This window comes from Pteropus medius, unplaced genomic scaffold, assembly GCF_902729225.1.
Source record: "Pteropus medius unplaced genomic scaffold, Ma_sr-lr_union100, whole genome shotgun sequence".
Taxonomy (NCBI): domain Eukaryota; kingdom Metazoa; phylum Chordata; class Mammalia; order Chiroptera; family Pteropodidae; genus Pteropus; species Pteropus medius.
The window spans coordinates 1,841,889-1,854,140 of NW_024354911.1; the positions used below are offsets into that span (position 1 = coordinate 1,841,889).

Consider the following 12,252-nt stretch of genomic DNA (forward strand, 5'->3'; position numbering starts at 1 on the left):
ACTCCATGAAAAACTGGCCCAGCAGGGTAAGAAGGGGGCTGGGAGGGCTAGTCTGGACTTCAAACTCCAGGAAGTAGACCAAATGGCCTCTGGAGGCCAAGCATTAGCTCTCCCACTGCTGATGGGGTGAAGATCCATCCCACTCCTGCCTGGCATCCTTCAGGCTTTGTTGCCTATCCACACACACCACATCATGGCTCCAAGGGGGAGGGCAAACTGCAGGAAAGGGAAGCCTTAACTAAGACAGCCCACCTCTCTGCCCCAGCTCACGCCCCTTCTAGACCCTCCCCATACCTGCACACAGCCTCCGCTTTTAAGATCACAAGTCTTTGTCATCTACACTTCAACCCTTAAGGCAACTGGTGTTAGGGGGTGCTTGTGGCTGCCCAAGGACACCCACCCCCAAAAGTGGGTGGACTTTAGACCAGAGCTCTGGTCTGTCAGAGCCACACACTTTCCAGTGCTCCAGCTATTGCCCAGGACTGACAAGTGCTCTCTGGTTGTTGATTGACTAAATGACTGATTAACCAGAAAGGGCTCTGGCTGACATTGGCATGTTATGGAATTGCAAGGTTTTGTTATCCTCAACAGTTTTGTCTAGCCCCCACCCCTCAGCCCCTCTCAACCTCTCTCCAAGCTCTTCTGTGGTTCATCCTCCCCCACCCCACCTCCACCAGGCCATTCTCCATAGTCACACATGCTCCAATGACCCACCAGAAAAGCAAACATCTTAACAGGAGATCAATAAGTAATTGGGCTGGCAGCTGGGGCCAGTGCGGGTGTGAGGCTGAAGGTGTGGGAGAGGTAAATAGGACTCTTAGCACCCTTCCTTGGCAGGAAGGGTGGGGGCTGAGAAATGAGAGGGGGGTTAGCAAGAGCACAGGCCCCCTCAGATATTGGTAAGCCCCTCACACAGACAAGAATCTGGCATTCAAAGCCTCCACCACCTTGCCTCAACCTACCCAACTGCCTCCTCTCCCATCACTTCTCCCAGTGTATTCCCGTCTTGTCCTCGCATTCCTGCCTTGAAGCCATCTCTTTTTGGAGAACTCACCCAGCTTCCTGCCCCAAAAGCCTTTGTAACCTTCAACCCCAAAGGCCACATCCTCCGTGAAGCCATTTTAGTGACCTACTCAGTCAGGAATCATCTCTACCCCACAACACTGAAGCACCTTACATTTATTAGTAGTGAAATCTTTTAACATGTATAGCACACATCATATTTTAAATGACTTGAGCTAATTAACAGAAAAGTTATGGTACAAGATGATAAAAAGATAAAACTAAAGAAGCCAGTCAGGAAAGAGTGCCACAAAATCCTGAATAATGACTAAAGGTAAGAGCTTCCTGGTGACCTAAACAAAGAGGGCAATATGCTCCAAAACCTCAGCACTTGGCCCTTCACCTGTTCTGTATATTTAATCATAGGTCAAAGGTCAAACAGTCATGGGTACATCTCGCCTGCAAGAGAGTGAGGTGCCTAAGGGCTGACAGTGTGGTGCAGCCTCAGACCAAAGAGTGGTACATACAGATCCCAGTGAACATTCTTTGAAAGAAAGAATGTGTGCCTAAGTGTTTGCAGGGTTGAAGACCCTCTGATGGGGCTAACTCTAGAGCAGGCAGCTGAGCAATAAGAGACCTGAGGAATTCAAATATATTGATGGAAAAGCTGGTTGGCATTGCCCTGTGTGGCTGCCACCCTCATGCCTGGCAGTTAGACCCACAAAGCAATAGGCCATGCTCCACAGGACCAGGATAGCCCCAGAAGGGCACATCCTCTGAACTGCCTCATCCTCACCTTTTACATGTGGCTGTCCTAAAAGGTGGGGAAACTGAGGCCTGAAGAGGCTAAGGTGCCTGCCTCAGCAAGCACAGCATGCTGGACCTAGTCTCCTGACACACCCATGGGGTCCCTGTCACCTAGGGATGCTGGCAGGGTTGTGTCTGAAGGGCCACCAAAACTGCTGAGTGGGCAATGAGCTGCTCCTGCCATCTTGGCACCGTTAATCCCACAGATTGCTACTGCAGTTGCCAAGAAGAAGTGTTTTATGCATTTTAATCAGTGTTTTATTTTGGATCCTTGTCCCCTGAAGGTCTTCCTACAAGGGCAAGAGTTTAAGAACTGAACCAATACAAAGGAAATAAACACTGAAGGCAGGCAGGTGGGCAGGTAAAGGAAAGCTGTGTCTGGGGTACAATGCTCAGACCCCACAGGGGCCTGAATCATCCCAATTCCAGAGCTCTGGAGCTGCCTGCCACCCCCATTAGACCTGCACTGCCAGCATCATACCCTCACTCATGTCCCATGCCATCTACTCTACTGTGTAACCTCAGGCAATGCCTGTTCTCTCTGGTCTGTTTCCCCCACTGTGCAGCGAGGGGCTGGATTCCAGGGTCCCTGAGGGAGCCCACAACAGAAACTGGATTCTCCAGCTGGGAAATGAACCTCCTCAAATGTGGTTAGATCAGGTCCCAAACTGCAGTCCCACTGCAGCTGGAAGACTATTTGAGGGGCTCATATTGGGACTGTCTCCTCTGGGGCTCGGGGTGGGAAAGGACAACGGGTGGAGACAGAAGGGGCATGGGATCACCTGTGGGAAGACTTGGAGAACCACTGGGGTAGGTCAAAGGTCAGTCTAAGGCAGTATCTGGAGGCTCTTAAGGGTGTGTCTCCTCCACATGCCCAGTCCAGCCCACACAAGCCAGTCAGACCTGCTCCTATAAAATAAGTTAGACTAACATTAACAGAGCACATGCTACAGGCCAGGTTTTGGACTTTATGCACACTGCCTCAGAAACATTCACACCAGCACTCAAAAGAGGTATTTCTTACCCATTTTATAGATGAGAACAACTGAGGCTTCCAAAAGACAATTCATTTGCCTTAGGCCTAGGCCACAAAGTTAGGAGGCAGCAGAGCTCTGCTCCTCCTGGTCAGTGCCTGCCCCAAGAGCTGCCTGGGGTGAAGTGAGAATTCTTTCAGACACACAGACCTGACTGGGGCGGGGCGGGCAGGGCAGGGCAGTGCTAGGGTAAGGCCCCCAGGGCTGAAGGAAGGCACTGGTCCTTAGGTAGCTGCAGGTAGGCACTATGCCTTCCAAACCCAACAAAAGTTCTTTCCCCAACTGTCAAAATGGTATGCTGAACACACTGATTTTTTTCAGTGTTTCTCCACCACACCCTTCTGTGCCTGCTGTGCTGTCTATACTAGAATCTCACCTAATTTGGGGTCGGCTGCAGTGCAGGGTGCAAGGTTTAGTTATTTTAAGTTTCCAGTATCATTATTTCATGGTGTTCCCACTCATCATTCCTCAAGAACTACAGGGATCCCCAGCACACACGAGCATGAGATCCCTGGCATGGAGGTGCTGCTGCCATTGCTGGGGCCCTCGGGATGCCAGGGCCTCTGGGTTCTCAGCCTGGGACATAAGGTGGGAATGTGCAACCTCATCTTGCCTCGACACCCTACGTTCTCATGACTGGGTTTGCAGCAGGAGGGAGTGAGGAGTGATGAGGAGAGATGACAGACTTGAGAAGGTGGGCCAAGGGCTTCCAAAAGTCAGCCTAGTGCCCTGCCCAGCTCTGTCAACCAAGAAATGACCAGAAGAGCAGGGGAGGGGAAAGGTGATGGAAATAGAAAGAGACACACGGAGGGCAAATAGAAGAGGCAGGGAGAGGAAGAGAAAGGCAGAGAAAGCAGAGGAGAGAGATGCATAGCTGGAGCTAGGGGCAGGTGAGGGTGGCAGGAGTCAGAGGAAGATAAAGTGAGAACTTGCTCTGCAGACTCAACTACCATTTCCTGAACTCCTGTGCCTGTCACCTATCAAAGTCTTGGCCTGTTAACACACCCTGTCCTCACCACCACCCCACAGGTGGGTTTGATTGCTCAGAAAGGTGAAGAGGCTTGTGCTGGGGGTCACCAATAAACAGAAGCAGAGTCCTTGGGACTTGCCTCATCTCCAAGTTCCTGCCTGTCTGAGGTCATTTCTTTGCCTTCAGCTCCAGGGCATGGAGGAGCTGGATCCATTTCATGAAATGATAAAGTATGTTAGTGGAAAGTGTACCTGCTCACAGGCAGCCATGGCCACAGGGCCAGAAGCAGGGTGGAGGTAGGATGCAGTGAGGCCTGTCTCAAGGGCCCTCAATGGGCCTTTCTCCCCCAGCAATGGTCACACCCATGCCTGGAGATCTCCCACTTGGCCTTCAGAATCCAGCTCAAAGGTCTTTTCCCCACACACAGCTCTTCTCAAGCCCTAGGGAAGAAGGGATCACCTTCCTGGGCCTCCCCTCTGGATCTCTGGTAGCCCTCTGCGGAACACTGCTGATGTGTTTACCTCCCTTTCTCCCTTGGCTGGAGCTTCCACAGAGCCCCCATTCTGTGTCGCCCAGATTGAGAGACCACAGGGCAGGGCTGGGGCTGATACAGCTCAGTGCCTTAGGCACAAACAACTGCTGAGACAGCTCCCCAGAACGTCTCTGATGCTGAGCCTAGGCTCTTTATAGAGTCTTCATGGAGGAGGTGTCACATGAGGTCAGGCTGAAATTTAAATATATTTCTCCAGGCCAAGTAAGGGGCAGTGACAGAGGGAACAATGAAAGCAAAGGTGTGTGGGGTAGATGTGACTGGCCTGGTCTATGTGATAGCATCCGGGGACTCCTAACTGATCCCTCCCACCCCAAATCCTGACCCAGGTGCCTGGACAGCTTTTCAGGGCAGTCCATTCTGGCTTTCTAGGGCTAATCCCTGCAGTGGTGTAAATGGCTGATAATGGTTTTAAGTGTGAGCTGCTAATGGGGGAGCTCAGTCCCAGGGAGGGGTTGTGTGACCAGGAGGCCCTGAAAGGAGAGCTCCAGTGCCCAGGCTGAGTTCCAGCAGGAGGACAGCTGAGCAGGGCCTGCTGTCTTCTCCTGGGCTGGTCTGCCCACCCTGGCCTGCCCTCTCCTTCTCCCTTCTCCTCCTCCTCCAGCTGCCCCCCACAGGGAGAGAAACATTAACCTGGAAGAAAATTGAGGTCATGTCCTTTCTTGTGTATTTTCCTCTTGCTTCTGGTTCTGGCAAAGAGTTGCCATCCCTGTGTGTGTGTGTTGGGGGGGGCGGGGAGGGAGGGCTGATGTGGGTATATGTGCCTGCTGCCCCTCTTCCCGCCACTCCCCGCCCTCTCTGGCCCAGAGCCACCAGCCCCATCTCTTAGGTACACTTGGAAACTCAATCCTCTCCCAAAGGTACTTACCTGGCCTCTTACCTGGGCTGTGCTGGAGGGTGCTGACATGGTGCTTGTGGCTACCTGTCTGTTTGCTAGGGCAGCTGTCCCTGTGTGGCCCTGGGCAAGCACCCGGTACCCTGCACTTGAGAGAGGAATGCCCCTGCCCACCCCACCAGAGCACAGCCCATCCTAGGAGCTGCCAGCCTTCTGGCCAGCCCATGGCCTCAAGCCATTTTGGGATAAATTATGAATTTTAATTGTCAAAGCATCTTAGTGTTTAAAGGCTTCTATATATAGGTTCTGCCCTCTAGGAGTGGCTGGCTTGGTGGGGAGGGGCAGGGGTGGAGCTAGGTCTAGACAAGGCCACTTCTGGGTGAGCAAAGGGCACTGGGCTCACATGTCCCAGGCCTGGGCTCCAGCTAGTACACCTCTGCCCTGCTGGTGATCTTGAATGAGTCCTAGACCACTCTGGGCCCTGTCGCCACTTCCTAGGGTTGTTCTGAGGTGGGAGACCAGCTAGGAAGCTAAGTACTGGCCTAGGGGAGGTGGGAGGGAACACTGGTTCTAAGAAGTTTCCTTGCTGTCTGGGCTGGGCCCACCTGAGCAGATGGCACCCTTACTTGGATTGGAGCTGACCCAGAATTGAGGAGAGGTAGGCAAGCACCCATGTGGTAACCTGAGGGGGCTCAAGTAAAAACTAGGTCCCAGAACCCCATATTTTCCTTCTTATCTCTCTCCAGGTCTGAGATACCAACCTAGGCTGTAAGAGGCAGGAAGGTACCTCTGAAGGCCTCTGGCCTCATCCCCTGCCCAGGCCAGTGGCCCCTTGGGAGGTACCTGGCAGTAACATCTGCCTTATCTATACTCATCCACTCATCCCTTTACACCTTCCTGGGGTCTTCCAGGGGGCCCTCTCCCAGTTGGCCCAGCCCTCAGAGCTCCACCTGGGAACAGCTCAGGTCGGCCTATCTCAGGCTTTGGTGTCCTGGAACCACCCAGCTCCCATCTGAGAGGGCTACAGGTCTTGAACTTGCGGGAGAGAACAGCTGAAGTCACGGCTTCAGAGACCCAGAGCAAGGAGCGGGGAGCTGAAGGGAATGATGGGGCTAGTATGAGATTTGAAGGCTAGAGACCTAATAAATATAGTGGTGATGATGATGATTAGAAAAGCCCTTACGGAGGGCCTTTGGCATGCCAGGCATAATTCTAAGCATGTTACATATAAAAATTCATTTAATCCCACCATAACCCATTGAAGTATATCCTGTTATTATCCCCATTTTGCAGATAGAAAAAAACAGAAGCACAAAGAGGTTCTGTAACTTGCTTAAGGTCACACAGGTGGCATGATATGAACTCAAACATGAACTTGTTTAATCCTTGCAACAATTCTATTAGGTTGATATATTATCACCAATTTATAGGTTAGAGAACTGAAGCACAGAGAGAACTGTTAGAGAACTGAAGAGATCAGTTAGATCTAGAGAGATCAGTTAGAGAACTGAAGCACAATTTATAGGTTAGAGAACTGAAGCACAGAGAGGTGATGCAATTTGCCCCAAAACACAGTGATGAATGGCAGAGCTAGGATTAGGCCCAAGGCAGTTAGACCCAAGGTTATTCTAACCACTCTTGCATACTGCTTCTCTCTGATTCAGGTTCAAGGGCCTGCTGAGCTGAATGATTATGGGCAAGTGGTTTTATATCTTGGGCCCTAAACTCATTCAGAAGAGAATGGCAGTCTTCACACTGCCCTCACAGGCTAGGAACAGAGATTTCAAGAAGAGACATTTATATTGAACACACTCAGTGCTTTGCAGAATGACCCCACCAACCCTCACCACATACCCCGTGAGGGAGGTATTATTAACCCCACTTTAGTAATGAGGAAACCGAGGCTCCAAGCCGTTAGTTCACCTGCTCAAGGTCACTGAGCTTGTGACTCACAGGCATGATAATCCTAGAGATCATCACACAGGTGAGGAAGCGGAGGCCCATGAACAGTAGAGACTTGTCCAATGTCGCACAGCATCTCAGGGCCGGGGCCTAGGAAGAACCCCCACCTCCTGACTATAGCCACTTCCTCTCCCCAGCATCATACCAGGGTAATACAGTGGGGCTAGGTCAGGGACAGGTGAAGGTTTAGGTTACTTCTGCCTCAAAAAGGGAAAAAGATTTAAAAACAACCCCCCAATATCCAACCCCCCAAGGTCCAATGAGTTATTTATATCACAGACAAGCTAACTATAAATAAAAACGTTTGCCCTTATCCTGGTACTGACTGTTCAAAGCCCTCTCTGTTCAAGTGAATCTTGGCCAACTCCTTGCCTAAGCCCATCTTTCCAACCTGATATACTGAGGTCAGTACCAAGAGGTGATGACCCCTCTGGTCAGACACATATGGGTGCTGTGTTCTGCTCAGGCACAATCATTACCATCGCTCAGCTTCCTGTTCCTGAGAAGCCCAGGCATGCGGGGAGGGCACTAGCACCTTTGCAAATCTCTAAGGGGTGTCCCAAGGCAGAGGGTGCAGAGTCCAGTGCAGGCCAAGAGGGTAGAGCCAAGACCTATGCACAGAGTCACAGGAGAGGTCCATTCTGCTTGGTGTGAGGACTCAAATGGAAGATCAGATGGTTCAAAATGGAAGATCTGCCTTGGGAGATAGTGAGCTGTCATGAGAGATATACAAGCAGAGACCATAAATCATGGATACTGCAGGAAGACTTCTCTGCTGGGATCCACACCTCAGCAGCCCCTCTTAGCTCTGAGATACCCCTATCTTGCACACGAGTAAAGGGACTTGAGAAGTTCACGCCCCTAAGTGCGTCCACAGCCCTGTGCTGATTCAGGCAGGGAAAGCCTGCTGGCTAGGCCTCACCTTTTCCCAGAGCCACCAGCAAGTTCTCTGCAGAGAAAAGCAGAGGAGAGAGCAGAGCTCCCCAAAATAGGAAAAAATGGAAAAACACATACACCAAACATCCTAATAACATGTAATACCAATGCCCTGGTAACGTCACTCTGGTGGCAATCAATTTAGGTGTCACGCGAAATAGGTATAATTATTCCACCAGCTCTGTCACTGGTCTCTAATCAGCTCCAGGGACCTGGGTCCAGTCAGGGAAATGCACCAGGCTGGTAGAGGGAGCCAATCCAAACTACCTTGCCAGCACTGGGCTTCTCAGGCCCTGTGGGTAGGCAGGGGCTAGAGGGCCTCATGTCAGGGCCTTGCAAATGCCCAGGAGCCACCATGCTCAGCCACCCCATAGTCGCACAATGGTAAGAGCAATCAGGGAGGACTCCCCAAGGAGGTGAGAATGAAGGAAGAACAAATATACATTAATTCCATCCAGTATTCATTCCCCAGATCACCAAACTCTTATTGAGCACTCACCAATGCGAAGCCCCACGTCAGGTGCCAGGGTGTAGAGATGGGCTTTTCAGGGCCCTGTGCATTATCAAAATAATGAAGCACAGGCTCCCTCTACCTCCCAAACTAGGACCGCCCCTGCCCTCCCTGGGGTGAATGCAGAACCACTGGGGTTCCTTTGGCTCTAGATGTGTAGTAACTCAAGCTCTCCTTGCTCCTCGTTCATAGCTCATTCCCACTTTATGAGAAAGTCCTCTCTGACCGTGCTTGCCCAACCCTCAGCTCAAGACTTATTTGGATGGCATCCCCACAACTGAGGAAACTGAGGTGAAAAGGAGATGATCCTATAGTGAGCACGTATTATGGACTTGCCGCTGCCCATCTCAACCCCATATACCACCAAGACCATAATGTAATACCATTTTATACTCATTCAATCAGTAACAATGAAAATATCTCAGCATATGAGTGCTGGCAAGACAGGAGCAATGAGGACATCACCTGCTGCTGGGGAAGCATAAACAGTCCCATCAGTTTGGAAAACACACATTTTCTAGTAAAGGTGAACACAAACATGCCCCACGACCCAGCAATTCTGCTCCCAGCTCTGTGCCCCAGAGATGCTATGCATACTGCCTCGGGAGACCGAACAAGCAGGTTCACAGCAGCATTGTTTGTAAGAGCAAAAACGAAAACAACTCACATGCCCATCAACAGAAGCATGGAAAATATACTGTGCTGTGTCCAAACGCACAGACCACTGTGCATCAGTGGAAATAAAAGAATTACATCTACTGTTACTTGCAACAATACAGATAAAGCTTACAGATATGATGTTGAAGAAAAAAATGAATTCCAGAGGACTGCATATGACTTTATGTTCTTTTTACAAAGTTCAAAAATAACTAAAACTGAACAATTTATATGTATTAAAACATATGATTTTCAAAAGGCAAGGGAATGCTAAATAGATAATTTAGGGTAGTGGTTGCCTCAGAGAAAGAAGCCAAGGGATAAGGTGAGGAGAAGCACATGGGAAGACATACCTCATTATTAAAGTGCTAGTGTTCAGGTTGGGGAGTAGGATCACGGTGTTCATTATATTATTAATACTAAATATATTGGTTAATTAATTAGCAGGCCAGCCAGAACCAGTGAGCAAGAACTCCAGAGCAAATGCCAGGAAGAAGGCATTCTAGCCCAAGCCTCATGCTTGTTAGCTGGGACGTTAAGCAAGTAATTACACTCTTCTGGTTTTGTTTTCTAGCTACACAATCAAATCCCTGTACCATGTGCAAGGGTAAGACTGAGGGTACATCACTGATAGAAACTATGAATAGCCAACATTTCTTGAGAGCTTTCTGTATAACAGGTGCTGCTCTAAATGCTTTGTATATAGTAACATACTTAATCTTCATGATGACAGCAGGTAAATCCTGCTGTTGTCCTCACTTTATCGATAAGAGACTGAGACCCAAAGAGATGAAGTAACTTGCCCAAAGTCACAGAGCTAGGCAGTGTAGAACTAAAATTTAAACCTGGGCATCTGGCTGCATGATCCACACTTAACGACTTCACTATAAAGTGAGACGGAAGGAATTGTACACACATGAGGAGGAGACTGTGGTCAGCACAACTCTACCAGGCCCACGGCATCTGAGGATATTCATTCGCTCATTCATTCAACACATAAACAAAGGTTAGCATCAAGAATGCCTTGAATGCATTTGAAAGTGAACTTGCCCTTTGCCCTCCCACATTGTCTCTGATTCTATAATGCCCTGCTTTCTGTGTCTCTGCAAAGTCTTCTATTACCTCAGGACCCACCCAGTCTCTCTCTCTCCCTGGAGGACCCCTGACCATCTCATCCCCCCAAAACAAATACCATCCTCTCTGAGTGGCTGTGTGAGAGCACTCTGCCTTGGTTCTTCTCAACCCCTGCCTGGGGCATCCTTGATGTCGCCTAGCTCTGTTCATGCACACAGGCTGAGGACACTGTGTCCTCTCCAGGTAGTCCTTACTACCGGTCACCAGCTGCTCCCTGGTGCTTCCCAGCGTCTTCCCTATTTCAAGGACCAGGCAGGGGAGCCCAGGCAATGATGGGCACAGGATTGCCCATGGTGTTCAAGGCAATCCATGGGAGCCATGGAAGGGCCTTGCCCAGAGCTGAGCAGGCAGCTTTGCCCGGATGTGTTGAATAAATGCATGAATAAATGGGCTGGTATAAATTAGGTACAAATCTACATGGTTCTACACTATGAGTGGCTGGAAAGGGATGAGTGACTTGGAGCAGTAAGGGAGGTTTCCTAGAAGAGGGGCCAGGAGAAGGCAAAGAGAGGAGAAGGCCTCTGGGTAGGGATGCTGGATCAAGCCAAGTGATGGGGGGATATGCAGAGGGACTGACTGGAGGGAACAGAACAGAGAGCCATCAGTAACTATCGGGAAGGGGGGACCCTGGGGCTGGAAGGCCACCATCCTTCCATAGAGTTACCACACACAGGACAGCTAGACCAGCAGACCCTGGGCAGCAAACCAAGGCTGACTCTGAAACCACCACTACCTCCTGCCTCCCCTCCCAAGCCCTACCCTAGCTCTACATGACCCTCTTCCTCACCCTCCACCTGACACTGCCTCATGCCTCCATGGGACCCTGTGCAAATCACCACACTGCCTTACTTCTCAACAGGAATGCACCCCCAGACCCAACTGCGATCCTCCAGCCATTTGCTTAGTAGACACCTAGACAGCAGCACCAGATGAGCCATCACTTGTACCAGAGATCCTATCTGGCTTTTGAGTATGAACAAATCTCACCCACTTCCCTGCCAAGAGGTGTGTGTGTGTGTGTGTGTGTGTGTGTGTGTGTGTCCTTCTGGAATTCTGGGTTTTAGAAAACAATAGCATAGAAAAATTGGGCGTTCAGAGGCAGAGGATAGAGGAGCTGAGCACTGGGATCTAAGAGGACTATTACGAGGGGTAGAGTGGTCTTTCCACCTCCCTCCAGCACACAAGGGCCCACAAGCCACAAGCCATGACACCTAGGCTTGGAGCACATATCCATCCCCTAAAACTTGGCTCCTTGGATTCAGGACCCATTCTAACTCCAGACTCTGGGGAGCACTGCAGCCTTGACCAAGCCCATCTCACACTTAAATAGGCAGGGGATAGGGGAGGGGGCCAAGACAACAGAAACGTAACAGAGGGCCTGCCCTGGCTTTTGCTAAACTCCCCTCCATGAGGGGCAGCTGGGTGCTGCCTGGAGCTCCCATCTGGGTCCTGAGGAATTTTTGGCCCTTTCCTTCTGCCACTTTTCTCTTCCACCTCAGGCTATGGGGAAAAAGCAAGAAGGCCAAGCAAGCTGTCCCTGCAGACCAGGTTCTGGCATCTTATCAGAGGTGTGAGGACTCTGAGAGCTTCCTGGCTCACACAAGGACAAAGGGTCTGGGACAGGTGACCCTCTCTTCCCTCACTGGCACTCCTTGATGGATGAGGGGAAGCCCCAGGCTCATTGCTCTCTGGGCATAGGAGGCACTGGTGCTGGGGCTGTTGTCATAATGACCAGCAAGGCTGAGCCCAGAATCGTGGGCCAGGCTGGGCTGCATGCCCTCTGGCTACCCAAGCCAAGCAGAGGACTGAAGGAGGGCTGAGGGCTGGGCTGGCAGAGAAGGGGCTTGCCCAGAT

The 12,252-nt window shown here is 50.7% G+C and overlaps 1 protein-coding gene across 6 annotated transcripts in view; it reads right to left on the reverse strand.

Moving 5' to 3' along the window:
- The window catches only part of LINGO1 (leucine rich repeat and Ig domain containing 1), a 197,095-nt gene that overhangs the window by 3,571 nt on the left and 181,272 nt on the right, over positions 1 to 12,252 (reverse strand). The window contains exon 2 of one of the 6 annotated variants that reach the window (XM_039856453.1): positions 2,592 to 2,718. The exons of 3 other annotated variants lie outside the window; for them this stretch is intronic. Coding sequence is in view for 2 of the 3 variants with exons in the window: in XM_039856449.1 (XP_039712383.1) it covers positions 5,232 to 5,270 (39 nt within the window). In the remaining variant the exon portion in view is untranslated. Of the gene's footprint in view, positions 1 to 2,591; positions 2,719 to 5,231; positions 5,400 to 12,252 lie in introns of those variants that run through there. 2 more of the 6 variants (XM_039856450.1, XM_039856449.1) reach the window with 2 other exon arrangements.